Source organism: Mycetomoellerius zeteki, unplaced genomic scaffold (genome assembly GCF_001594055.1).
Source record: "Mycetomoellerius zeteki isolate Tzet28-1 unplaced genomic scaffold, Tzet1.0 scaffold105, whole genome shotgun sequence".
Classification (NCBI taxonomy): Eukaryota; Metazoa; Arthropoda; class Insecta; order Hymenoptera; family Formicidae; genus Mycetomoellerius; species Mycetomoellerius zeteki.
In genome coordinates, this window is record NW_017255965.1 from 1,999,788 (window position 1) to 2,024,606 (window position 24,819).

Sequence of the window (24,819 nt, forward strand, 5' to 3'; positions counted from 1 at the left end):
TTTAAAAATATAATAATTTTTTATTTGATGAAAAATATTTATATGACCGTATCATCCAACTTACTTTTCATATTCTTGCTTGTCTTTACTATATTGTTCGTTTTATGTCTCAGTCACGATGAATTTTTTCTCAGCGAGCGTCGAGCAATTTTCAGTAAGCTTCATGCATTTTTAAAGTAAGTGACTCAGCAAATTAGCGACTCTATCGTTGGAAAACTCGATGCTTTTAACTGGGCAGAAAAAAATTCGAGATAGATCGCTTTTTCTACACGTCACATTTTCCTCTCAAGTCTATAATCTAACAAATTGGTGAGCATTCAGTTTCAATTTAATTTCATTTCTGTGAAGTATGGATAATTACGATTGATCGTCAGTTCATTATTATGTTTTATCTCTCTCTTCCCATCGTTTTTACTTTTTGCTATATCCGATGTTATTATGCCTAAGAGATTTACACGGTTCGGAGATAGTCTTTTTCAAAAGAAACATGTTGAAGTTACGCGAAGATACGATAGGACGCGCAAGCACTATCAGCCTGTCGGTCGAAGCGGGTTTACGTTTTATCGGAATGTGGCCACATTGTGTATATTCGAATATCAATTGGTGGACTTATATCATTTCGGTGGCAATAATGCAATACTTTCAGTATGCGTATATTCTGGCACACTTCGACATCAGCGATCTCTCGGTTTTTGTAGATGGCCTGAGCATCACATTCGGCTACAGTCTGTCGTTCTTCAAACTGATCAATCTGTGGTTCAATCGTCGGTAAGATTAACGCTTAACGGTTTCTGTAGACAAGGCGAGTGATCGACCATGCCTTCATTTCATTTTAATTTCATTTTTATCTTGCGCGAATGATATTGGATATAAGGAATGTTCTGTAGAAAGTTGTTCGCCATTCTGGATACAATGGATAAAGACTGGAGCGACGGGATCGCAATCAATTCGGACGTGTCCACAATGATCAGATACGCCAACTGGTCGCGTCAATGCTCCAACATAATGATCACTACGAATGCATTAGCCGTGTTCTTTTATGTAATCGGAGGTTTAATACGGTCAATAATTCAAAAGAACGATGGTTCAACTCGCGAGCTGCCCATCAAAATGGAATTTCCTTTTAAGGTTGACAATTCCCCGATTTTTGAACTGATATTGATACTTCAATTCTTTCATGATTTATCTGTAGCTTGTATCATCGCTATGCTGAACGCTTTGCTCGTTACGCTGGTAAGATTTCATTGTATTTCATGATTTAGTTGGTTCGAAGGTTATCAAAATTTTGTTGAATTCATAAAAGACATAAGTAATTACTTTTATATTATATCTTGCATTTAATTATAAATAAAGACATATATAAATATGTATACAGGGTGGGGCATTTTAATCGCCCCAGGCGAATATCTCAGAAACTAAGAGAAGTACAAGAAAAAGTTTTATATGGAAGTTATAAGTTTTCTTGGGGGAAAGAAGGTGGAAATAACGGATTTTGGATAGGAGGCACTACTAAGGTCAGGGTCAACATGAATTTTTTAAATGGAACCCTCAATTTTTTATTGCATATTCTTGTAGCACACCTCGAGAGCTTTCAAAAACTATGAAAAAGGCTATAATAAAATATTTTTTCATGAAGCACTTTTCGAGTTATAAGGTTTGCATGTTACAGTATCGATGGCATTAGCGTTACCCAAGGTGTCCGACCGACGACTAAAACATCTTGAATGTTGTTCAGGATCATGTCTTGGATAACATTTGTCAAGATCAAGGCCATTGGAGATTGTACTTCTTATTTTCATTTTTACGTAGAAACGAATTTTTAATGCAAAAATGAAAATTAGAGGAACAACCTCCAATGACTTTGATGGTGACAAATGTTATTCAGGTCGTGATCCTGAACACATTCAAAAGATTTTAGCCGTCGGTTGGACACCTTGGGTAATGTTATTGCCGGCGAAACTATAACATTCCAGACTTATAACTCGAAAAGTACTTCATGAAAAAATATTTTATTATAGCGTTTTGGAGAGCTCTCGAGATGTACTACAGAATATGCAGTAAAAATTGGGGTTTCCATTTAAAAAATTCATGTTGACTCTGATCTGATCTTGGTAGTGCCCCTTATGTCCACCTTCTTTCCCCTAAAAAAACCTACAACTTTCATATAAAACTTTTTCTTGTATCTCTTTTATTTTCTGAGATATTCGCCTGGGGCGATTAAAATGCCCCACCCTTATATGTGTATACGTATAATTTTTTTCTTTTTGTGTTATCTAATTCTTTGTTTGAAAACTCAATTGGAATTGGAAATTAATTGTATTAGTTTTTGGCATATTTATGAAAGACAATATTATTATTATATTCCATAATTTTTTATACTAGATTGTTAGTTTTTTGTCCTTTTAGTGGCATTGGAATCATGTGTTCCAACAAATACTATAGTTTTTTATTTTTGAATGTAATTTTATGTGTATAACTTTTCAGATTTTTTGTGGAGATAGTGATACTGCTGTAAAGTGTCTATAAAACTGAAGATGTTTTTTAGGTACTACACGTAAGTGGTCAAATTGATATTATGCTGCAAGGATTCATGGAAATTTCCTCTAAACATACATCAAAATCTTCTCTGGCTGCTATTAAAGATTTAGTTAATAGACATCAGAGAATCATCGATTTGTCAGACGATATTGAAGACCTTTTCTCAAACATCGCATTGTTGCAATTTATCTGGAATACTTTGGTCATCTGTTGCATAGGCTTTGTGATTGTAATAGTAAGTTATAATTTTATACATTTTTTTGTGTTATAATTCTTTCCGTCTCTTTCTCTCTCTTTTTTTCTTTCTCTCTCAGAATTTTTTAATTTATCTGGATAATTTTATAATACTTTAGAAAAATTTTTAGATTTTCTTATACAGATTAGAAAACTTGGAAAGTGCCAAGAAAGTCTACATCTCTTTTCTAAAATTTTTCATATATGTGAATTCTGAAATATTCTAAGATTTTTAAGATTTTTCATCTTGTAATTTTTTATGAAATTTTATAAAATCTGAAAAGTCTGAGGGATTCTTTCAGAAATTATAGGATGACAAATCTTAAAAGTTCTAGAATATTTCAAAAATTATATATATGGAAAATTCTAAGAAAAGATGTATACTTTCTCAGTACTTTTGAAGAGTATTTCAATTCGTATAAAAATTCTAAAAAAAATTTTTTCCAAGGAAGATATAAAATGCTTACATGTTTATAAATTATGCCCTATACATAAGTATTATACACATATTGCAGTCTATCGGTACGGAAGAAGGCTCTACGATGATAACAAAATCTCTCATTTTTTACGTTGCGATAACTCTCGAGGCATTTGTTTTTTGCTACGCTGGAGAATATCTCAGTGCCAAGGTCAGCGTAAAGGAGCGTAATGGTAGCGTCGTAGAAATTCTTGAAACTTCGCGTTAATTTCCGAAAGAAATTTATTATTAGACGCGATTAATCGTGGAAGCTTGTTTGCCATTGCAGAGTAAATCCATCAGCGATGCTGCGTACGAGTGCCTGTGGTACGATCTAACGCCCAGCGAGTGTCGCATCTTGATGTTCCTTATGTTGAGATCACAGAAACGGTTAACCATCACTGCAGGCAAGATAACTGATCTGTCCTTGGAAGGTTTCACAACCGTGAGTTTACTTGAACTATGAGAGAACTTTCGTCGTTCGAACTAAAACAAAAATTTTAATTTGCTTAATTGCCAGATTATGAAATCGTCTGCGTCGTATATATCCGTATTGAGTGCGCTATATTAAAAAAGAATGATGAATTGCATTTGGGCACTGGTGAGTCTTTTAGTATGATAGAATATTAAATTAAACTTATTTCTACAATAACAAACTGATATTTCTTAAAGGAAAGGACGCTATATGATTTCTATGCAACGTGACAGGGATTATAGTTTTAGCCAAATCTTCAATTCTCCGTTGAGCGGACTGTTCGTATATATACATATATTAGTACAAAGAAATTTCGCAAAAAGTATTTTGTATTTAACTATATACTCTGCAGAGGTCTAATTTTTGAATAATATGATTTTATTTACATGTGAAAAAGAGAAATGATACTACCACTTACTTATAAAATGCTATCATCGAGAATAATCTAGCTTTCATGCGCATATTCAATATCAAATTCTCCACTTTCCTTTTCCATATTATCTTTATTTTCTGCCTATAGACACATTAACATTTTTTTTCGTAATAATGCACATTTTTTTGTAGAATGTAGAGACGCTTGTAGAAATAATTATCTTCGCATCTAAAAGGTTTTATTTCTTCGGCAATTATCAAGGAATATTACATGAGCTATTTTAGAGGAAAAGTGGACGCGTTTTGTTTTTCATTCGGTGTACTTATAAGCTTTCAAGAAATAATGGGATTTGAATAGTCGGCGTATAATTATGATTGATCGAGGGAGGACCTGCGCTTTATCGTCTCTCTCCATGATTATTCGGAGAGCGACGTTTTCATTGCGCATTTTACTGGCCTAGGTTTACGTTCGCTACGGTGCATTGACATCTCGATAGCCATCAGTTCGTAACGTACAGTGATTGTTGCAGAACGATGAAGCGCACAAGTACCATCAGTCGCCCAGTCGAAATTGGCCTCCGTTTCATCGGTATGTGGCCGGATTCGGCCTACGCGACTCTTTATTGGTTATTTTATATGGCAACGATGGTGATAGTGCAGTATTATCAGTATACATATGTTTTTACGCATTTTGATCTGAGTGATATCTCGCTCCTCATGGACTGTCTCGGTCTTACTCTGGCGTACACTCTCGCCTTTCTCAAGCTCTTTGTCTTATGGTGGAACCGCCGGTAAGACGTATTTTGTTGTAGATGTAACTGAAAACATATAATAGCGATTTCGACAATAGGCTACATCACCGTTGTTAATGAATAATTTTGATGAAACAAATGAAGATCGAATTTATCATTAGTACCACGGCTGGTATTTATAGTTAGTTTGTAAATTTAAGATCGTCTTAAGATGTCATAAACCAATCAGAGAGCCGTATTAACATTATAAGACATTACTTAAGACGGTCTTGAAATGAGAACGGACTATGAATACAGAGCATATCAGAGAATATCAATGTCTTAAGACATTAGGACAGCTTTGTAATAAGAGCGGACTATAAATCGATCCATGTCTAAATAAAATCAAATGTATTTAAATGTTCCTTCTGTCTCTTTCTTTGAAGAAATTTAATAATATGTACAATACTCGATATATAAGCTGCTTCCTGCAGGACATTTTATTATATTGTAAAGACGATGAATGAAGATTGGAAAGAGTAATAATTCGTATGAGTCCACGATGATAAGCGTAGCGGATCTGTCGCATCGCTGCACAAACGTGATGATTAGTATCAATGCCTTAGCTGCCTTTTTCCTTTCAATTGGCGAGCACTTGCTTCAATCGATGGGCGACATCAATGGAGTTGATAATAATTCTCGGGAACTTCCTATAAAAATGGAGTTTCCTTTCGATGTCAGTGAATCTCCTATTTTTGAGTGCTTTTTAATCGGGCAATTCCTTTACGAATTAGTGTTGGCTTCTATAGTTGGTATGGTGAATGCGTTACTCGTCTCATTGGTGAGTTTAAGATTTCCTTTTGAAGCTATTTTTACAATAATTAACATATGTATCTATTCTTTATCTAGTTTTATTACTTACAATTATAATAATAGTATCCTGCTTGTGGTTTGACGTTTTAATTAATATAATTAATAATAAAATAAAGTTGTTCTTTAACTTTTAATTGTTCCAATTTGTAGATACTTCATGTAAGCGGACAGATTGACATTATGCAACAAGATATAAATGAAATTTCTAACAGCAAATACAATCCCAGCTTATCCTTAATTGTTATCAAAGGCCTTATTTGCAAACACCAAAAGATTATTACTTTGTCAGAAAATATTGAAAATTTATATACTTATATTGCATTAATGCAACTTTTATGGAATACTTTGGTCATCTGCTGCACTGGTTTTGTGATTATAATCGTGAGTAATAGCGCTGTGGACGTTATTCTGCGCTTTCAATGAAGAATGTTTCCTTGTTCTATTGCAGACCATTGGTACCAACGCTAGTGCAACAACTTCAATCAAATCTGTGAGTTTTTATATTGCAATTACTCTAGAAGTTTTCATACTCTGCTTTGCCGGAGAATTTTTGAGCGCCAAGGTTTGTGAGAATTTCATAAATAAAAAATTATTAACTTTATTCTATTAATTTAAAAAGTTAATTTATATTAATAAATATTAAAAATTTTATTAATAATATTAACAAATATTAAAAGATATGTATTTTGACCTACGGAAACCGTTTTAAAAGTCGTCGATTTTTTGTCTATTGTATCTCAATATCTGAAATTGAATTTATTCTATTTTTAGAGTAGGTCAATTAGCGATGCGGTTTATGAGTCACTTTGGTACAATATGCCACCGACAAACAGCCGTATTTTATTGTTTATGATATTAAGATCGCAAAAACGATTGACGATCACTGCAGGAAAAGTTGTTGATTTAACTTTGGAAGGATTTACAAACGTAAGATATAATATTAAATGAGAATAACATTAAATATAAATGTTACATTCTTTGATATGCTGTATTATACATTTCTTACTTTATTTTTATGCAACCTTTAGATTATGAAGGCATCAGCTTCTTACGTATCTATATTAAATGCGATGTATTAAGTTCAGAATGACGTCTGTTGCTATATATGTATATTCAATGTTGCCTTAGCTGCAATAATTTTATCAAGCAATTGTTATTCTTGGCCAAACAATTATATAAGTTACAAGAGAAGATGTAAGATTACTTCAATATAAGTTATCCTTTATGAATTCTGTGAATAATTATTTTTCTATGGTAACTATATAATCTATTTTAAACATTTCTGTGAAATGCTAATTCCTTTGTATCAATTCTTTGTTTTAATATATTGTTACTAAATATTTCAATTTTAAAAAGGTTTAAAAAAATTTCAGATTTAAAAAAAGGTGTAAGATAATGAACTTTATAATACCTTCAAAAGTTAATCCACGTTTATAATACTGTATGTTTATAAATTTTTTCCAAATTCTAGCTGTAGCACTCACTGATCTTTCGATTTATATATGTATCTTTTTTTATTAATATAAATATTATATATAATAATTAATAAAACAATATATATGTATATACTGTTATACTTTACTTTTGTAATAATCTTCCGTACATCTAATTTCATTTATCGGAAAAATTAAACTTTTTGCGCATATCTGTGACATACACGTACCATATTTGTGTATTATAACGTTTTTTGTTTTGTATTTTTAAATAGAATTATTTGCTATTGTTCTTTTTTAGTCCTTTAAAAAGTTGGTCATAATACTTATGTCTTTTAACTTTTTATCGATGTTGTAAAAAAATCTATCAAAAAACTTTGGTATCAATCCTTCTTCGCTCGTGGAGATTCAATATCTTTTTGAAAATCGGTAATGAAAGCGGTGCAGTTCATACAATTGAAATAACTTACATTTCTATCATAGCCTTTTAATTCAGAAGAATACGTCGAAAAAGTTTGTTTTTTTCTCGACGGTCGTAATTTTAGAGGTCTTCATTTTTACTTGAAATAGAAGCGGAATATATGAGGAGAAAAACGGAATTAGTGAGATCGGTATATTACGACCACATAATAGCTACAATAAACTGTTGTTTTTCATCTTTCGTGTTCGGTAGACATCAAGTCTTTGCGCATTTTTTTTTTTTGATGGATATAGATGGACATAAAAATGCCATTCGAGACAGAAACGCAGTTTCAAAGCAATTACCTGTTATTGTGCACTATACTAAAGTGTTCACTAATTCAGAAGAAGTGAACATTATCATATTTTTTGTCTAATCGGTTCAGCTATAAGCTTGCATTACATAATGCATTGAGAACGTTCGAGAATATAATTACAATTGATTCACGTTTAGAGCATCTTGCGCTTTACGGTCTTTCAACTGCGATTATTTAACAGTTTAGCCATTACGTGAAGCACATTGGACAATACGCAAGTGTTTTTCACGCAATAATATCTCCGTTCGTTGACTTTTTAATGTACGTTGGTTAACAAAGAGCAATGAAGCGGGCAAATACTATTAGTCTCTCAGTTGAGATCGGCCTCCGTTTCATCGGCATGTGGCCGGATTCGGCTTATCCAAATCTTTATTGGTTTAGCTACATGACAACAATAGCAATAGTGCAATATTACCAATACACGTACATATTTGTACACTTTGACTTGAACGATCTTTGGCTTCTCATGGACTGTCTTGGTCTTACCCTAGCATACAGCCTCGCTTTTCTCAAGCTTTTTGTTCTATGGTGGAATCGTCGGTAAGATATATCCCTTTGTGAAACTGATATAGAATGTATCTATATCTAATAAAATTATGTTGACATAATCTGAATAAGGCGAATATGTGGGTGAAAAATATGTTATTGCACCTTAAATAAAATCAAGAATGAATGTTTTTTGTGATTACATTATACATGAATATGTCCTGCAGGATATTTTATCATATTGTGAAGGCGATAGATAAAGATTGGAGTGAGTGTGTTATTAATGATTCGTATAAATCTACGATGGTGACCATGGCAGATCTGTCGCGCCGTTTTGCTAATGTATCTTTCAGTATTTATGCCTTCTCTGCTTTCTCTCTGTCAATTGGCGAGCATTTGCTTCAGTCGATGAATGATCAGTTCGGCAATAGTTCTCGAGAACTTCCTATAAAAATGGAATTTCCTTTCGACATTAGCAAATCACCGATTTTCGAATGTTTTTTAATTGGACAATTTCTTTATGATTTGTTGATAGCTTCTGTGGTTAATTTAATAAATGCATTACTTGTTGCATTGGTAAGTATACAATGAGATTCAAAGAAATTAAAATGCTTGTATGATAGCTCTTATCAGTCCGATGCGATCAGTTCAAATTAATATTGGCTATGTATCACTATGTATTACTTTGGATAATTAGATTATTTTATATAATTTATATGGATTATTTGTTCGGTAATTCGTATAGATTTATCTATGTAATATTTATAGATACTTCATGTGAGCGGTCAGATCGATATTATGCAACAAGACTTATTTGAAATTTCTAACAAAAAATACGATCGCAGTACATTTCTACCCGTTATCAAAAGTTTTATTTGCAATCATCAAAAGATTATTACTTTATCAGAAAATATTGAAAATTTGTATACCTACATTGCGCTGATGCAAGTTCTGTGGAACACGTTGGTTATGTGTTGTACTGGTTTTGTAATTATAATTGTGAGTAATGTTGTTCATTTCTTCATATTTTAGATAATGACGTTCTTGTCTTATTGCAGATCGTTCGTAGTGGAGAAGATACAACAAATTTGATTAAATCAGTGAGCTATTACATTACAATAATACTAGAGGTTTTTGTATTTTGCTTTGTAGGAGAATTTTTAAGTGCCAAAGTGTGTAAAAACATTTTTACTATTTTTTTAGTATTTTAGATATACATTATGAATTTTTTTATTTATGTTGCGTCAAACATTAATTGATATAATATGTATTAGGTATTTTCTTCCAAAACTATTTTTGCTATTAGAAGATTTGAAACATGGAAATCGACATCAACAAAAAATATTTTTAATTAATTATTATTCGGAACGTTTTAAATATTTTAAGCATTACTTTGAACATTTTAAATTTCATCCTGTTTCCAGAGCAAGTCGATTAGCAACGCAGTGTATGAGGCACTTTGGTATAATATGCCGCCAAGCGACAGTCGCATTATGCTGTTTATGATATTAAGATGTCAGAAAAGATTGACAATCACTGCAGGAAGATTTATAGATTTGACTTTAGAAGGATTCACAAGTGTGAGACGTTATGCTATAAATGAAATTTTTGTTTAATATAATTTCTTATATAATTTTATCAATTGTGAATAATCTTTTTTTAGATTGTAAAGGCTTCTGTCTCCTATATATCAGTATTAAATGCGATGTACTAAAATCAAAAGGTGTTAGACAATTAAAACATCTCAATCTGAATAGTTTCATTAGAGGAAGGTCGCCGATACCGATATACCAGTTTGTTTTTAGACAATATTTCTTAAACAAGAGGTAAAAATAAATCTTTAAATACATAAATACAAATTAAAAAGTGTCTTCTATCAGATAATATAAGCAGTTTTTATAATACCATTTGTAATTTTGCAATATTTAATTTTTTCGTAAGCAAAAATGAGCGTTTGATAAAATGGGCTCCAAAACTGACATAGTGGGCTGTAATATAATATATGCTGCATATTCCTATTATTTTTCTTTTACAGAAATCATCCTTTTATTATAAAATAGTTACAAGTGAATGTGTATAAAATTTTCCAGAATCTTTTCACTTCGATATAAAACATTTTTTTGAATTATATGGGTATTTACTTTTTGCTGTGTTCTGCACGATGCAAATATGTAACACGATAATTTTTCAACTTCAAATTTTCCCATATATGTACCATCACTTTTAGTTTCGATAGAGTTATTTGACACTATAAAGCAACATTACAAAAGCATTGTTCGTTTTGTCTCTTGGAAGCTGCTCGGGATCGCTCCGAACGAACCTAGCGTACTTGAAATCGTAACGATGAATATCGGACGTCGTATAACGGATGTCGTACGTAGTGTGAATTCTATGTTTCAAATACGCTGAGTTCGTACGGAGCGATCCCGAGCAACTCCCGAGAGACAAAACGAACAATGCTATTGATTAAGTTAGCTCATGATTTGTTTTACAGACAGGTGTGTCGGTTTACGCTGCATCCCGATTTTATATTTAAAACTGTATTATGAAAAAACTAAGAAAGAAAATAATATAAATAAAACTGATTTAGGAAATTGTAAGCATTTAAAACAACATGATATTATTAATAGTATAATCCCTATTATTTAAATTACGCAATTTGCAAAAGAAAATCGTAAGAATTTTTTTGTAGCATTAATAGAATTTGTTTTTAGCTGATTTTGTATAGAAATAAGTTACAAATATACGAATTATGCGTTTAATTAACTAAACAGATCATGTTTTTACTAGTATTAATAAAGTACAATAGTTAATTTCTAAAAAGAAAGGGATGTCGTTTTAGAAAATCTATGTCAATATCGACGACTTTCCTCTAATAATTAGTCGTCATTATTGATGATTGAATGAGGTTGCACAAATTACAGTCATATAAAGTTATTTTAGTAAAAATTATTTTTTACGATTTTACAAAATTATTCTTTATTAATGACAATTAAGTGAATATGAAGTGGCTTTTTGTTTGAAGTTAAACTGTTATGTATTTGGAGAAGAAAAGGTATGACAATTTTTATTTTAACAATAATATATGTAACAATTGTTTTTATGATTCTGAAATATATCTTTATAGACAATTTTTGCTTTATAAAAATAAGATTTTATTTTAATTACCCAATTTCTTCTTTTCTATATATTAAAATACTGTATATTTATAATTAAATACAATTTACGTTTTTAAGAACTACTTATATTTATACATCGCACGTTGGCAATTTCATCTTTCTTGTCTTGTTATTTTACCGTTATTATCGGAATCACCTTTAGCTATAGAAGAAATCATAAGCGGAACAAAACATGAACTAATATAGTATATAAGTAAAAGGTAAAAATGATAGTAAAATTAGCCGAGATTAGTCGAGTAGAGATTCTCAGATATGTCAGATATTTTAGTATAATAAATTCTCTATTTTCCTCTTTCCCCTTACATTTAAAAGTCTCGCAAAGATTAACGTACGTTTTCATTTCTTCTTTCAATTCTTTTTCTGTTGGATATAACTGAGAAATATAAAATTTTTTTAGCCAAGTTAGAAATACATTTTTAAACCAATTATATACATCATACAACTTCTGAATTGTTGTTTCAGAAAGAAAAAGAACATCATCATTGTCTTTGCTTTCAATACCTGTGAACTTTCAAGAATTAATGCGATGAGTGCAATTACAATTGATCATTACGATCTGCGCTTCATCGTCTATGCTATGGTTATTATTCGGTATTATACTTTGCCATCATCACGCAAAGCATACGATGTTTAAGTGTGCTTTTTATACTTATGTATCTATATTAAATGCGATGTATTAAGTTCAAAATGACGTCTGTCAGTTACTATGTATATTCAATGTTGCCTTAGCTGTAATAATTTTATCAAGCAATTGTTATTCTTGGCCAAGCAATATTATATAAGTTACAAGAGAAAATGTAAGATTACTTCAATATAAGTTATCCTTTATAAATTCAGTGAATAATTATTTTTCTATGATAACTATATAATCTATTTTAAACATTTCTGTGAAATGTAAATTCTTTTGTATCAATTTTTTGTTTTAATATATTGTTACTAAATATTTCAGGCTTAAAAAGAGAAGGGGTACAATAATGTACTTTATAATACTATCAAAAGTTTATCTATTTTTATAATATTATATGTTTATAAATTTTTTCCAAATTCTAGCTGTAACACTCATTGATTTCTCGATTTATATATGTTTCTTTTTTTATTAATATAAATATATAATAATTATTAAAACAATATATATGTATATACACTGTTATACTTTACTTTTGTAATAATCTTCCATACATCTAATTTTATTTATCGGAAATATAAAACTTTTGCGCATACTGTGACATACACGTATTTGTATATTATAACGCTTTTGTTTTGCATATTTTAACAGAGTTTTTTGCTACTGTTCTCTTTTATTTCTTTAACAAATTGGATATAATACTTGTGTCTTCTAACTTCTTATCGATGTTGTGAAACAATCTATCAAAAAACTTTGGTATCAATCCTTTTTCGCTTGTGGAGATTCAAATATATCTCAATCAAAAGATATCAATCATATCTTTTTGAAAATTAGTGAATGAAAGCGGTGCAGTTTGTATAGTCAAAATAACTTACATTTCTACATCATAACCTTTTCTCGAGCCTTTTAATACAGAAGAATACGTCGATAAAGTTTGTTATTTTCTCCACTGTCGTAACTTTTAGAGGTCTTTGTTTTACTTGAAATAGAAACGAAATACACGAGGGGAAAAACGGAATTAGTGAGATCGGTATACTATGATCACATTTAATAGCTATAATAAACTGTTGTTTTTCATCTTTCGTGTCCGATAGACGTCAAGTCTTTGCGCATATTTTTTTGATGGATATAGATGAACAACATGAAACTGCCCCTCGAGACAGAAATGCAGTTTCAAAGCAATTACCTGCTATTGTGCACTATACTAAAGTGTTCACTAATTCAGAAGAAGTGGACATTATCATATTTTTTGTCTAATCGGTACAGCTGTAAGCTTGCATTATTTAATGCGATGAGAAGGTTCAAAATATAATTACAATTGATTCATAGTATCTTGTGCTTTACGGTCTTTCAACTGCGATTATTTAGTGGTTTAACCATTACGTGAAGCACATTGGATAATATGCAAGAGTTTTTCATGCACTGATGTCCGCGTTCGTTGATTTTTTAATGTATTTAGGTTAACAAAGAACAATGAAAAGTGGAAATACTATTAGTCTTTCAGTTGAGATCGGCCTCCGTTTCATCGGCATGTGGCCGGATTCGGCTTATCCGAATCTTTATTGGTTTAGTTATATGACAACAGTAGCAATAGTGCAATATTATCAATATACGTACATATTTGTACACTTTGACTTGAACGATCTTTGGCTTCTCATGGACTGTCTTAGTCTTACTCTAGGATACAGTCTCGCCTTTCTCAAGCTCCTTGTTCTATGGTGGAATCGTCGGTAAGATATATCCTTTTGTGAAACTGATACAGAATGTATCTATATCTAATGCTAATAAAATTATGTTGACTTAATCTTAATAAGGTGAATATGTGAGTGAAAAATATATTATTATATTTGGTATATTGCACCTTAAATAAAATCAGACATAAATAATTTTTTGTGATTATATTACATAAGAAGGAATATGTCCTGCAGGATATTTTATTATATTGTGAAGGCGATAGATGAAGATTGGAGTGAGTGTGTTATTAATGATTCGTATAAATCCACGATGGTGAGCATGGCAGATCTGTCGCGCCGTTTTGCTAATGTATCGTTCAGTATTTATGCCTTCTCTGCTTTCTTTCTGTCAATTGGCGAGCATTTGCTTCAGTCGATGAATGATCAGTTCGGCAATAGTTCTCGAGAACTTCCTATAAAAATGGAATTTCCTTTCGACGTTAGCAAATCACCAATTTTTGAATGTTTCTTAATTGGACAATTTCTTTATGATTTGTTGATAGCTTCTGTGGTTAATTTGATAAACGCATTACTTGTTGCATTGGTAAGTATATAATGCGATTCGAAGAAATTAAAATATTTGTATGATAGGTCTGTTATCCGATGCGATTAGTTCATATTAATATTGGCTATGTATCACTATGTATTACTTTGGATAATTAGATTATTTTATATAACTTGTATGGATATATTTATTCGGTAACTCTTATAGATTTATCTATATAATATTTATAGATACTTCATGTGAGCGGTCAGATCGATATTATGCAACAAGACTTATTTGAAATTTCTAACAAAAAATATGATCGCAGTACATTCCTACCTGTTATCAAAAGTCTCATTTGCAAGCATCAAAAGATTATTACTTTATCAGAAAATATTGAAAATTTGTATACCTACATTGCGCTGATGCAAGTTTTATGGAATACGTTGGTTATGTGTTGCACTGGCTTTGTGATTATAATTGTGAGTAGTCGATCATTTCTTCACGTTTCATTTCAGATAATAACATTTCTTTCATATCTTATTGCAGGTCGTTAGTAGCGGCGAAGATACAAGAAATTTGATTAAATCAGTGAGCTATTACTTTGCGATAATGCTAGAGGTTTTTGTATATTGCTTTGCAGGAGAATTTTTAAGTGCCAAAGTGTGTAAAAATATATTTGCTATTTTTTAAATATTTTAGGCATACATTATAAATTTTTTTGTTTATGTTGCATCGAACGTTAATTGTGTGACTATATATTATGTATTTTGTTTTAAAACTATTTTTACTATTAAAAGATATTGGAATATGGAAATTTACATCAACAAAATTTTAAGTTTATATTTAAGTTATAATTTAAGTTTATATTTTTAAGTTTATTATTACTTGGAACATTTTAAACATTTTAATCGTTACTTTGAACATTTTAAATTTCATCCTGTTTCCAGAGCAAGTCGATTAGCAACTCAGCGTACGAGGCACTTTGGTATAATATGCCGCCAAGCGACAGTCGCATTATACTGTTTATGATATTAAGATGTCAGAAGCGATTGACAATCACTGCAGGAAGATTTATGGATTTGACTTTAGAAGGATTCACAAGTGTAAGACAGTATACTATAAATGAAGTTTTTATTTAATGTAATTTCTTATATAATTTTATCAATTTTGAATAATCTTTTTTTTAGATTGTAAAAGCTTCTGTCTCCTATATATCAGTATTAAATGCGATGTACTAAAGTCAAAAAGGTGTTAGACAGTTAGAATATCTCAGTCTGAATAGTTTCATTAATAGTTAGTCGTCATTATTGTTGATTGAATAAGATTGCACAAATTACCAATCATATAAAATCATTTAGTAATAATTATATTTTTCGATTTCATAAAGTTATGCTTTATTAATGACAATTAATTGGATATATATGAAATGATTTCTTACTTAAAGTTATAAAAACCATTACGTATTTGGAGAAGAAAGAACCTGCAAATATGTATTTTAACAATGATATACGTAACATTTGTTTTCTATGATTATTAAATATATGTTTAGAAAATTTTTGCTTTATAAAAATAAGATTTTATTTTAATTACCCAATCTCTGTTTCGCTTTTTCTTTATATTAAAATGCTGTACATTTATAATTAAATATAAGTAAAAGGTGAATATGATAGTAAAATCAGTCACTTCTCAAATATGCCAGATATTTTACTACATGCCAGATATTTTAGTATAAAAATTCTCTATTTTTTTCTTTCTCCTTATATTTAAAAGTCTCGCAAAGATTAACATACGTTTTCATTTCTTCTTTCAATTCTTTTTCTGTTGGATATAGCTGAAATAAAAAATTTTTTTAGCCGAGCCAGAAATTCATTTTTAAAGCAGTTATATACATCATACAATTTCTGAATTGTTCTGTCTTAGAAGGAAAAAGGATATCATCATTGTTTTTGTTTTCAATATTTTGTGACCTTTCAAGAATTAATGCGATGAATGCAATTACAATTGATCGTTACGATCTGCGCTTCATCGTCTATGCTATGGTTATTATTTGGCATTATACTTTGCCATCATCACGCAAAGCATACGACATTTAATTGTGTTTTTTTATGCGTGTTGTGACGTTTTATACATTATTTTTAAGAAAATGATAAAACTCAGTCACTCAATCGAGATTGATCTCCGTTTTATCGGTATGTGGCCGACTTATCCAAATCTTTATTGATTCAGCTGACAACAGTGCAATAGTGTAATATTATCAATACGCATACATATTTGCACATTTTGATTTTAATAATCTTTGGTCACAGACTGTCTTCGTCTTCCTGTGGGATACAGCCTCGCTTTTCTCAAGCTCCTTGTTCTGATGTAGAATTGTCGGTAAGATGCGTTCTTTTATGAAAATGATAAAGGAAAAATGTATCTATATCTAATGTCAATATAATTGTACTTTAACATTACATAATTTCAATGTTATTAATGATTCGTATAAAAGTCTACAGTGATGAGCGCGTGGTAGCATCTGTTGCGCTGTTTTGCTAATATAACGTTCAGTATGTATGCCTTCATTGCTTTTTTTTGTCAATTGACGAGCATTTACTTCAGTCAATGAATAAATCATCGATTTTTGAATGTTTTTTAATTGGACAATTTCTTTATGATTTACTGATAGCTTCTTTGGTTAGTTTGAAGTGTATTACTTGTTGCATTTGTAAATATACACTGAAAAAATTCTTTAAGTAGGTATCATTTTTTTTAAATGGAATAAATATTAATTTTCTGTAAGCAAATGGTCCCATTGGTACTATCTAAACAAATATTTATTCAAATTTTGTAATTTTTTTTCGGTGTATAATGTGATTCGAAGAAATTGTAAAATTTGAATGTTTATTTATCGGTAACTCAATTAATAATTAACCCATTAAAAAATAATAATTAATATAAATAGGATACGGTCAGGTTGAATTAATACTAAGATAAAATATTATTTTAAATAATTAAATATGTTACTGTATATAATTTATATAAATACTTTATGTGAGCGGTCACATTAATATTATGCAACAAGACTTATTATTATTTAAAGTTAAAAAAAAATACAATCTCTGCACATTTCTACTTATTATCAAAGGTTTCAAAAACTTATTACTTTATTAAAAAATGTAGAAGGTCTGTATACCCATTGGCACTGATACAAGTTCTGTAGAATATGTTGGTAATGTGTCGCATTGGTTTTGTGATTTTAGTTGTGAGTAATGTTGGTTGGTTTCTTAGTTTTTGATAATTCTATTTCTATCTTTATATTCTCAATGCGACATGATAATGGATTCGACATCGAATCAATGGATCGATTCGACGTCGAATCGACGTTAAATGCGATTAAAATCATAGAAATTTTTAACAATTGGAATTTCTCAGCCCAAATAGTTTTATCAAGTGAGTCGTCACTATTGTTGATTGCATATGTTTTTAAATTTGGAGGCATTTGAGTATAAATTATTCTTAATAAATGCATTGAATAATTATGTCTTATTGATGATTTACTTTTACTCTCTTTCTCTCTCTCTCTCTCTCTCTCTCTCTCTCTCTCTCTCTTTCTATATACATATATGTGTGTATATAAATTTTTAATTTATAATTATAAAAAATTGTTAGGCAGTTAGCAAAAAAAGAGCCGCATACAAACATACATTTTAACAACAATATAATAAGATTTTCTTTCATGTGTACATCTTTAGAAAATTTTTGTTTAAAAACAAGGTTTTGTGTTTTTATTACCTAATCTCTGTTGTTTCCTTCTTTTTTTGTATTAAATGCTATATATTTATAACTAAATGTTATAATTTGCATCGTTTACAATTGCTTACGTTTTTACATTGCATGCTGGTAAACTCACTTTTCTTGTTTAACTTCTGTATCGCCATCATTCTGACAGCACTCTGACTGTAAAAAAAAATGTTCTGCGAAATGAAACAAAATGTTAGCGAATACAGGGCAAAAAATAATAGCAATATTAATCGCTTCTCAGATATCAGATATTTTATTATAATAAGTTCTCTGTTTTTCTCTTTTATCTTACATTTATGTTCTGCAAACATTGACGTTTTTATAATCTTTTTTTATCGGATACAGCTGAAATCGACATTTAGAAGCTAGAAATTCATTTTTAAAATAATTATGTGCTATCATGCAACTATTAAATTGTTCGCTACCTCAGAAGGGGAAGCGGGCATTGTCATCGTTTTCGCATTTAATACTCTCAAGCTTCCAGGAATTAATGCGATGAGGTACAATTACAATTGATCGTTGCTGCTTGTGCTTCATCGTCTTTGCTATGGTTATTCAGTATTATACTTTTGCCGTCATCACGCGAAGCATACAACGTCTGTGTGTGCTATTTTTACTTATGACGTGACTGTATGTTTTTACCATTTAGTACTTCTGAAAAAACGATGAAACGTACAAGCACTATTAGCCGTTTGGTCGAGATCGGTCTTCGTTTAATCGGCATGTGGCCGGATTCGGCTTATCCAAATCTCTATTGGTCTATGTATATGACAATGTTAGGGTTATATCAATATTTTCAATATTCATATATTGTTACGCATTTTGACACTAGCAATCTTTCAATTTTAACGGATTGTCTGGGTCTCGCCCTGGCGAATACGTCCGCCTTTCTTAAATTATTTTTTTTGCGATGGAACCGGAGGTAAGACTCTCTGTTTTAACATTCGATTTAACAGAAATAACATCGAAGATGATTATTATAAATGCTGAAAGAGAGAGAGAATGAAAGAAAAAATGAAAATGGTTTTTTTATTATATAATATTGATGTAATAAAAAGAGAGAGAGCATTTTAATATAATTTTTACTTAAATTTTGGAGATATTTGTTGTCTAGGAATTTTTCGAGGCATATAACTGCGTACAATTTTAGCATATAATTAATGAAGTTAACACTTAATATAAATATTTTCTATAAACAGAATTACATATTTAAATGTTCTTTTAGCATTTGAAACTTTTTTTTCGTAATTAACGTGTGCAGTTATTCGATAAGATAATGCGCTGTCTGCAGGACATTCTATAATATCGTGGCAGCAGTGAATAGAGACTGGAATGATCGCGTTGTCAGCGATTCTTATTCCACCATGATGACAATCGCGGATCAGTCAAATCGTTATTCTATCGTGCTAATCGGCCTCCACTTTCTGACTGGCTTTTCCTTATCCATCGGTACTTACATGTTTCGCACGATAAATGCTGACAACGAAGCTTCAACACGAGAATTCCCAGTAAAAATGCAATTCTCTTTTGTGGTCTCAGAATCACCGGTTTTTGAATGCATTCTTTTTGGGCAAATTTTTTTTCTAATGTTGATAGCCCCTGTAGTTGGTATGATAAATGCGTTACTTGCTACATTGGTAAGTACATAACTATTCATTTCAAACTTTAAAATCCCTCTTTGCAATTTTAGAAGCAAAAATATTCTGTAATTGTGTCGATAAAAAATTTTTTATTAAAAATAAGAAGAAAGCCATTTTCGGTCAAAGCGAGCTTGGCTTATAAAATTCATATGTGAATATACAAATACAATTACCATTTCTACAGACTGTGAATCAATTTTTTAATTAGTTTAGATAATGTTTTATATTTACAGATACTTCATGTAGGTGGTCAGGTTGACATCATGCGGCAAGCCATAATGAACGTACATAGCAACGACAAACTTGGTACATCTTTAACCGTACTTCGTGATCTCATTCACAGACACCGAAAGATTATTACTTTGTCGAATGATATCGAAACTCTATTTTCGTTCATTGCGCTGCTGCAACTCCTGTGGAATACTTTAATCATCTGCTTCTGCGGTTTCATGATCATACTTGTAAGAAATGTCAATTGCTTCAACCTTCTGACTGATTCTGATGATTTTGCTTTCTTTCGCAGGCTCTCACTAGTAATAAAGGCGTAATGGTTTTAATAAAGTCGATATTTCTTTATACCGTAAAAACATTAGAAGTTTTCGTATTCTGCTACGCAGGGGAATTCTTAAGCTCCAAGGTGAGTAAAGAAATGTTTCTTACAAGTAAAAAATATGTGATTATGTATTTTTTCTTATTTGTTCTAAAACCGTAAATAATAATTAATTAATTAAATTATGTAAAAAATAGAAACACAGTTATAATCTTGACAGCTACATAATATTGAGTAATAAATTATTTTTAAACAATCTAAACACTTATATTTATGCGTTTTGAACTCAGGTTACGCTTTTCAGAGTAAATCAATTAGCGATGCAATATATGAGTCACTTTGGTACAACATGATACCGTCCGATAGTCGGATTTTGTTGTTAATAATGGTGAGATCCCAAAAGCGACTGACAATCACTGCAGGGAAAATTTTTGATCTGACTTTAGAAGGATTTATGAGCGTAAGATATCTGCGATGTAGACGCATTTCTTCATTTTTCGTGTCTTTTAAACCAAACTATTTTTAGGTGATGAAAGCTTCTGTTTCGTACATGTCTGTATTGCATGCTATGTACTAAATCGGGAAAAGTACCATTAGTCCACAGTTTTAATAAACGCTCCATGCTGGTGATAAATAACTTGTTATGAACTTTTTCAACAGACACTTGTTACAGACGACGAAAATGGATTGTATAACATATATATATATGTATATATATTTAAATAATAATATTAGGAGTTAATTTGCATATAATATAAAAAATATATCTCCTTATGTCTCTTCTATGCAGTCTACGTTTAATCTTTTTATCTGCGATATCTCCTTTTTTCTTTGTAGACGTAAATATCTATAAATATTCTATCACTTGGTGACAATATGCTGTACATTGTGTAATTCTTATGTCTTATACCTTAGAAATATTAAATTTTTAGATCTATTAGGAACATAAGGTCTTTTTTCAACGCTTTTTGTAGAGAAATTATCAACAACGGTGTATCAACAACATGCGCTTGCATTTTTAAAAACGGTTATTTGCGTAAAGATACACGTGTATCTACGCAAATGATCGTTCTTATCTTTTTTTTGCACGCTGAAACGTTCATCACACAATCGTTGATTTATTATCGTAATTTAGCTTGCTTTATCGCTCAATTTATACTGCGAAATGCGTAATTACGGTTGATCGTTGCTCGACTACTATAAACATAGTAGTTTCCACCCTGTAAAATTGCTCTACCTCCCTTGTGACATTGTGGAGGGGAATACAACGCGGAGCTAGACCGAGGCAGTCGATTGTCGTGTTTTCTTCGCGATATCACTTCTCGTACAGTCGTTATTCAGCTCAGTTGGAAGGGGATGACGCGTGCGATTTTCCGGAGCGATGGTTCAATGTGACGTTACATACTATTATGTTGAGAAGTACCGTCAGCCCGTTGTTGAAGATGGGTCTTGGTTTGATCGGTATATGGCCTGGTGCCTCATACGGGACGCTTTGTTGGCTCTTTTATATGACAACTCTCGTAGTGATGCAATACTTTCAGTATTCCTACGTCTACGAGCATCTCGATTTCAACAATCTGACTAAGCTAATGGACGGTTTGGGCCTCACTTTGGATTACACCCTGACAATATTGAAGTTGATCAGCTTCTGGTTTAATCGTCGGTAAGACTAGCGATCGCTCGACAGTGATCGTTTCTAAATGATTTGAAAGACACTGATCAGTGATCGGTCGTAGGATATTCGCGGATATTTTGATTGCGATGGATGACGATTGGAAGGATAGCGAGACTAATTTGCGTGAATGCGTGATGATGGACAAGGCTAATTTGGCGCACCGTTGTTCCAATGCCATGATATCTGTTAACGCTCTTGCCACTTTTCTATATTTTATCGAGAGCCACGTACGTGGATACACACGTTCTAAGAACGGACAGCTTCGCAGGTTTCCGATACAGGTACAATTTCCGTTCGAGGTTTATAAAACGCCCATTTACGAGCTCGTCGGCGTGGGACTGTTTTTCCATGTGTTAGAAACGGCGATCATAATAGCTATGTTAAATGCTTTGATTTTAACGTTGGTAAGTTAAAAAAACAGTTGGAAATCTTTTAGCTAAATTTGTATCCGATAAGATTAACGTAATGCCATTTAAAATGTACTCTAGCTCAAATTTTTTTAAATTAAAGTTTCTATTGGATTTGTTGTATCTTGTCTGAAATCCTAGTTTTTATTCGAGGTACTTCACGTAAGCGGACAAATCGATATCATGTGTCAAGAGTTAAAAGCGATTCCTTCCATGATCAAATCTAGCTCGGTATCCACTAAATCGCTCATCGTAAGACACCAGAAGATCATATCATTGTCGAAAAATATTGAAAGCTTCTTTTCATTTGTTGCTCTACTGCAGTTCGTATGGAATACTTTTGTTATTTGCGCCATAGGATTCATGGTCGTGATAGTGAGTAAGATTGCTTCAACTACTGTAGAACCAAACTGTCCGTCATCCAAGATTACCTAAAAAAAAGAAATATATTCTGAAAATGTACTTAATTAAAATCGTGTTAATTATATTTATTAAAAATACTTTTTTTATAGCATCTAAGAAAGTCAGTTTATTCAATATTTAATTCACAATGCAATTTTAAGACAAATGCAATATTATTATCTTTATTTGGTAATAATAATAATAATAATCAAATAATAACTTGAAAAACATATTTTTATGCAGATATTTATCCAATTCTAATATTATTTTATACTATCTGCAAATATTATTTAACATTTCAGTCTTTAGATATGAACATGACGAGTAAATTCGGAATATTGGTACAATTTATTATTCCATATTTTGCAGTGACAATAGAAGCTTTTGTTTTTTGTTTCGCCGGCGAGTATTTAAGCACTAAGGTAGGCATGCAGCTTTTGTTTTTATCAATATTTCTTCTGTTGAATTGGAATATACATATAACATATTATACATATATGTAATTAGGTATACATGTATGTATATATACATATATGTATATAAAAACCTTATAATTTTGATAATTTAATTCTAAAATGACTAATAAATGACATTATAACCAGTAGTCCGTTTTTATATTTAAAACCGTCTTAAGTATAATTTTAAAATGTAAATCAATCACGGAGCCATAATAGCATCTTAAAAATAAGAATGAATTGTGAAAATACTGGCTTGTATATTTTACATAATCACTTTTATCTAAATAGAGAGCTTTGTCCTTATGTATCGTGTGCTATAGTTTCATATATCAAATAATTTTTTACTATTTTTTAGAGCAAGGCTATTGGCGATGCAGCGTATGAGACGGTTTGGTATGAATTATCTACTAGCGAATGTCGAATTTTGTTATTTGTGATTCTCCGATCTCAAAAACGATTGACAATTACTGCTGGAAAAGTCATGGACCTGACATTGGAAGGTTTTACTAATGTAAGTTTTTTTGCTTTAAACTTCATATCGAATTTTTTCTAATGATAAGTTATTATTTATATTATTTATAATAATATGCTAATATATTTTTCTTAATTATTTGTTATTATGGTTATTATTGCCGAACAAGTGCCGATGTCGTACAACAATGTTTAAAAAATTTAATATGTGGATTATGTTGATTGTCTTTGGACTTCGAATAATCATTCCTGTTAATATTCTTTTTTGCGTGATATTCTTTCAGGTTATGAAAGCTTCAGCTTCGTATATTTCAGTTTTATATGCAATGTATTGAAAGTTGAATTAATTTATGTTGATTATACGGATATATATCGTCAAATCATCAAATGAAGTGATGTATGTATATTTGTAGAAAGATTAATAGAGAAAGGTAATTATTATAAACAATCAGATTTTCTTTTATTTTCAGCAATCATTGTTTAATTTTATTTATGTAAACTTAGTAGAATCTTTATGTTAATCTTTTTAAGATTTGACTTATAAGATAGAAAATATAAATTTTTTGCTATACATTCGGCCGCAAAAGATTCTATTGAAAATATGTAATGTGTTTTGAATGGCAACGTTTGCTTCCAGTTATTCTTCATCAAGCATAAATTATTGTAAATTTTGTTTAAAGACAGTAAAGATGATTCAATAATAATGTAATATTTAAACAGAATAGTAGCCACACAGTGTTCATAGCCATTATATTACAATTTACTTTGCTTATAAACTTTAAATTAAAAGTTATAATTTCGGTTTTTTCATCATCTGATCTTTCTGCGTAGAAAAAAAAATTTTTTTCTTCAAATTGCACACACAGGCTAATATTCAACAAATTAATATTCTTGCTAATGCGACTGATTATTGTGCTGTATGTCATTATCAATCGGTTGTTTTTTAAAATTTAATTTTTAGATCTGCTACTTATAATGTGTAATTTTTTTTCTCATAGCCATACTTTTTTATTTATACCAGAGAGTCATAATTG

At 30.7% G+C, this 24,819-nt stretch overlaps 3 protein-coding genes across 3 annotated transcripts; all 3 read left to right on the forward strand.

Moving 5' to 3' along the window:
- Positions 1–487: 487 nt before the first annotated feature.
- Positions 488–10,089, forward strand: LOC108721814 (uncharacterized). Its single transcript, XM_018446587.1, has 15 exons — positions 488–768; positions 888–1,233; positions 2,546–2,773; positions 3,288–3,401; positions 3,519–3,674; positions 5,364–5,648; positions 5,831–6,061; positions 6,129–6,242; positions 6,452–6,605; positions 8,204–8,429; positions 8,603–8,951; positions 9,144–9,374; positions 9,434–9,547; positions 9,800–9,955; positions 10,039–10,089. The coding sequence occupies exons 1-15, from the start codon at positions 488–490 to the stop codon at positions 10,087–10,089; spliced, it is 3,036 nt and encodes a 1,011-aa protein (XP_018302089.1).
- A 3,563-nt stretch (positions 10,090–13,652) lies between these two features.
- LOC108721821 (uncharacterized) lies at positions 13,653–24,120 on the forward strand. The gene is made up of 11 exons (XM_018446598.1): positions 13,653–13,909; positions 14,108–14,460; positions 18,963–19,104; positions 19,474–19,819; positions 20,056–20,128; positions 20,663–20,832; positions 21,932–22,035; positions 22,109–22,451; positions 23,159–23,278; positions 23,670–23,825; positions 24,070–24,120. The coding sequence occupies exons 1-11, from the start codon at positions 13,653–13,655 to the stop codon at positions 24,118–24,120; spliced, it is 2,115 nt and encodes a 704-aa protein (XP_018302100.1).
- Positions 14,822–15,637, forward strand: LOC108721886 (odorant receptor 49b-like). The gene is made up of 3 exons (XM_018446675.1): positions 14,822–14,878; positions 15,347–15,502; positions 15,587–15,637. The coding sequence occupies exons 1-3, from the start codon at positions 14,822–14,824 to the stop codon at positions 15,635–15,637; spliced, it is 264 nt and encodes an 87-aa protein (XP_018302177.1).
- Positions 24,121–24,819: the final 699 nt, after the last annotated feature.

Excerpts from the sequence above, each read along its gene's own strand:
- LOC108721821 (XM_018446598.1), top strand. The coding sequence starts at position 13,653 with ATGAAAAGTGGAAATACTATTAGTCTTTCAGTTGAGATCGGCCTCCGT. Across the intron at positions 19,820-20,055 it reads ATGCGTTACTTGCTACATTG|ATACTTCATGTAGGTGGTCA; the intron begins GTAAGTACATAA and ends TTATATTTACAG. Across the intron at positions 20,833-21,931 it reads CTTTAGAAGGATTTATGAGC|CATCTCGATTTCAACAATCT; the intron begins GTAAGATATCTG and ends TACGTCTACGAG.
- LOC108721814 (XM_018446587.1), top strand. The coding sequence starts at position 488 with ATGTTGAAGTTACGCGAAGATACGATAGGACGCGCAAGCACTATCAGC. Across the intron at positions 769-887 it reads AATCTGTGGTTCAATCGTCG|AAAGTTGTTCGCCATTCTGG; the intron begins GTAAGATTAACG and ends AATGTTCTGTAG. Across the intron at positions 8,430-8,602 it reads GTTCTATGGTGGAATCGTCG|GATATTTTATCATATTGTGA; the intron begins GTAAGATATATC and ends TATGTCCTGCAG.
- LOC108721886 (XM_018446675.1), top strand. The coding sequence starts at position 14,822 with ATGCAAGTTTTATGGAATACGTTGGTTATGTGTTGCACTGGCTTTGTG. Across the intron at positions 14,879-15,346 it reads CTGGCTTTGTGATTATAATT|AGCAAGTCGATTAGCAACTC; the intron begins GTGAGTAGTCGA and ends TCCTGTTTCCAG. Across the intron at positions 15,503-15,586 it reads CTTTAGAAGGATTCACAAGT|ATTGTAAAAGCTTCTGTCTC; the intron begins GTAAGACAGTAT and ends TCTTTTTTTTAG.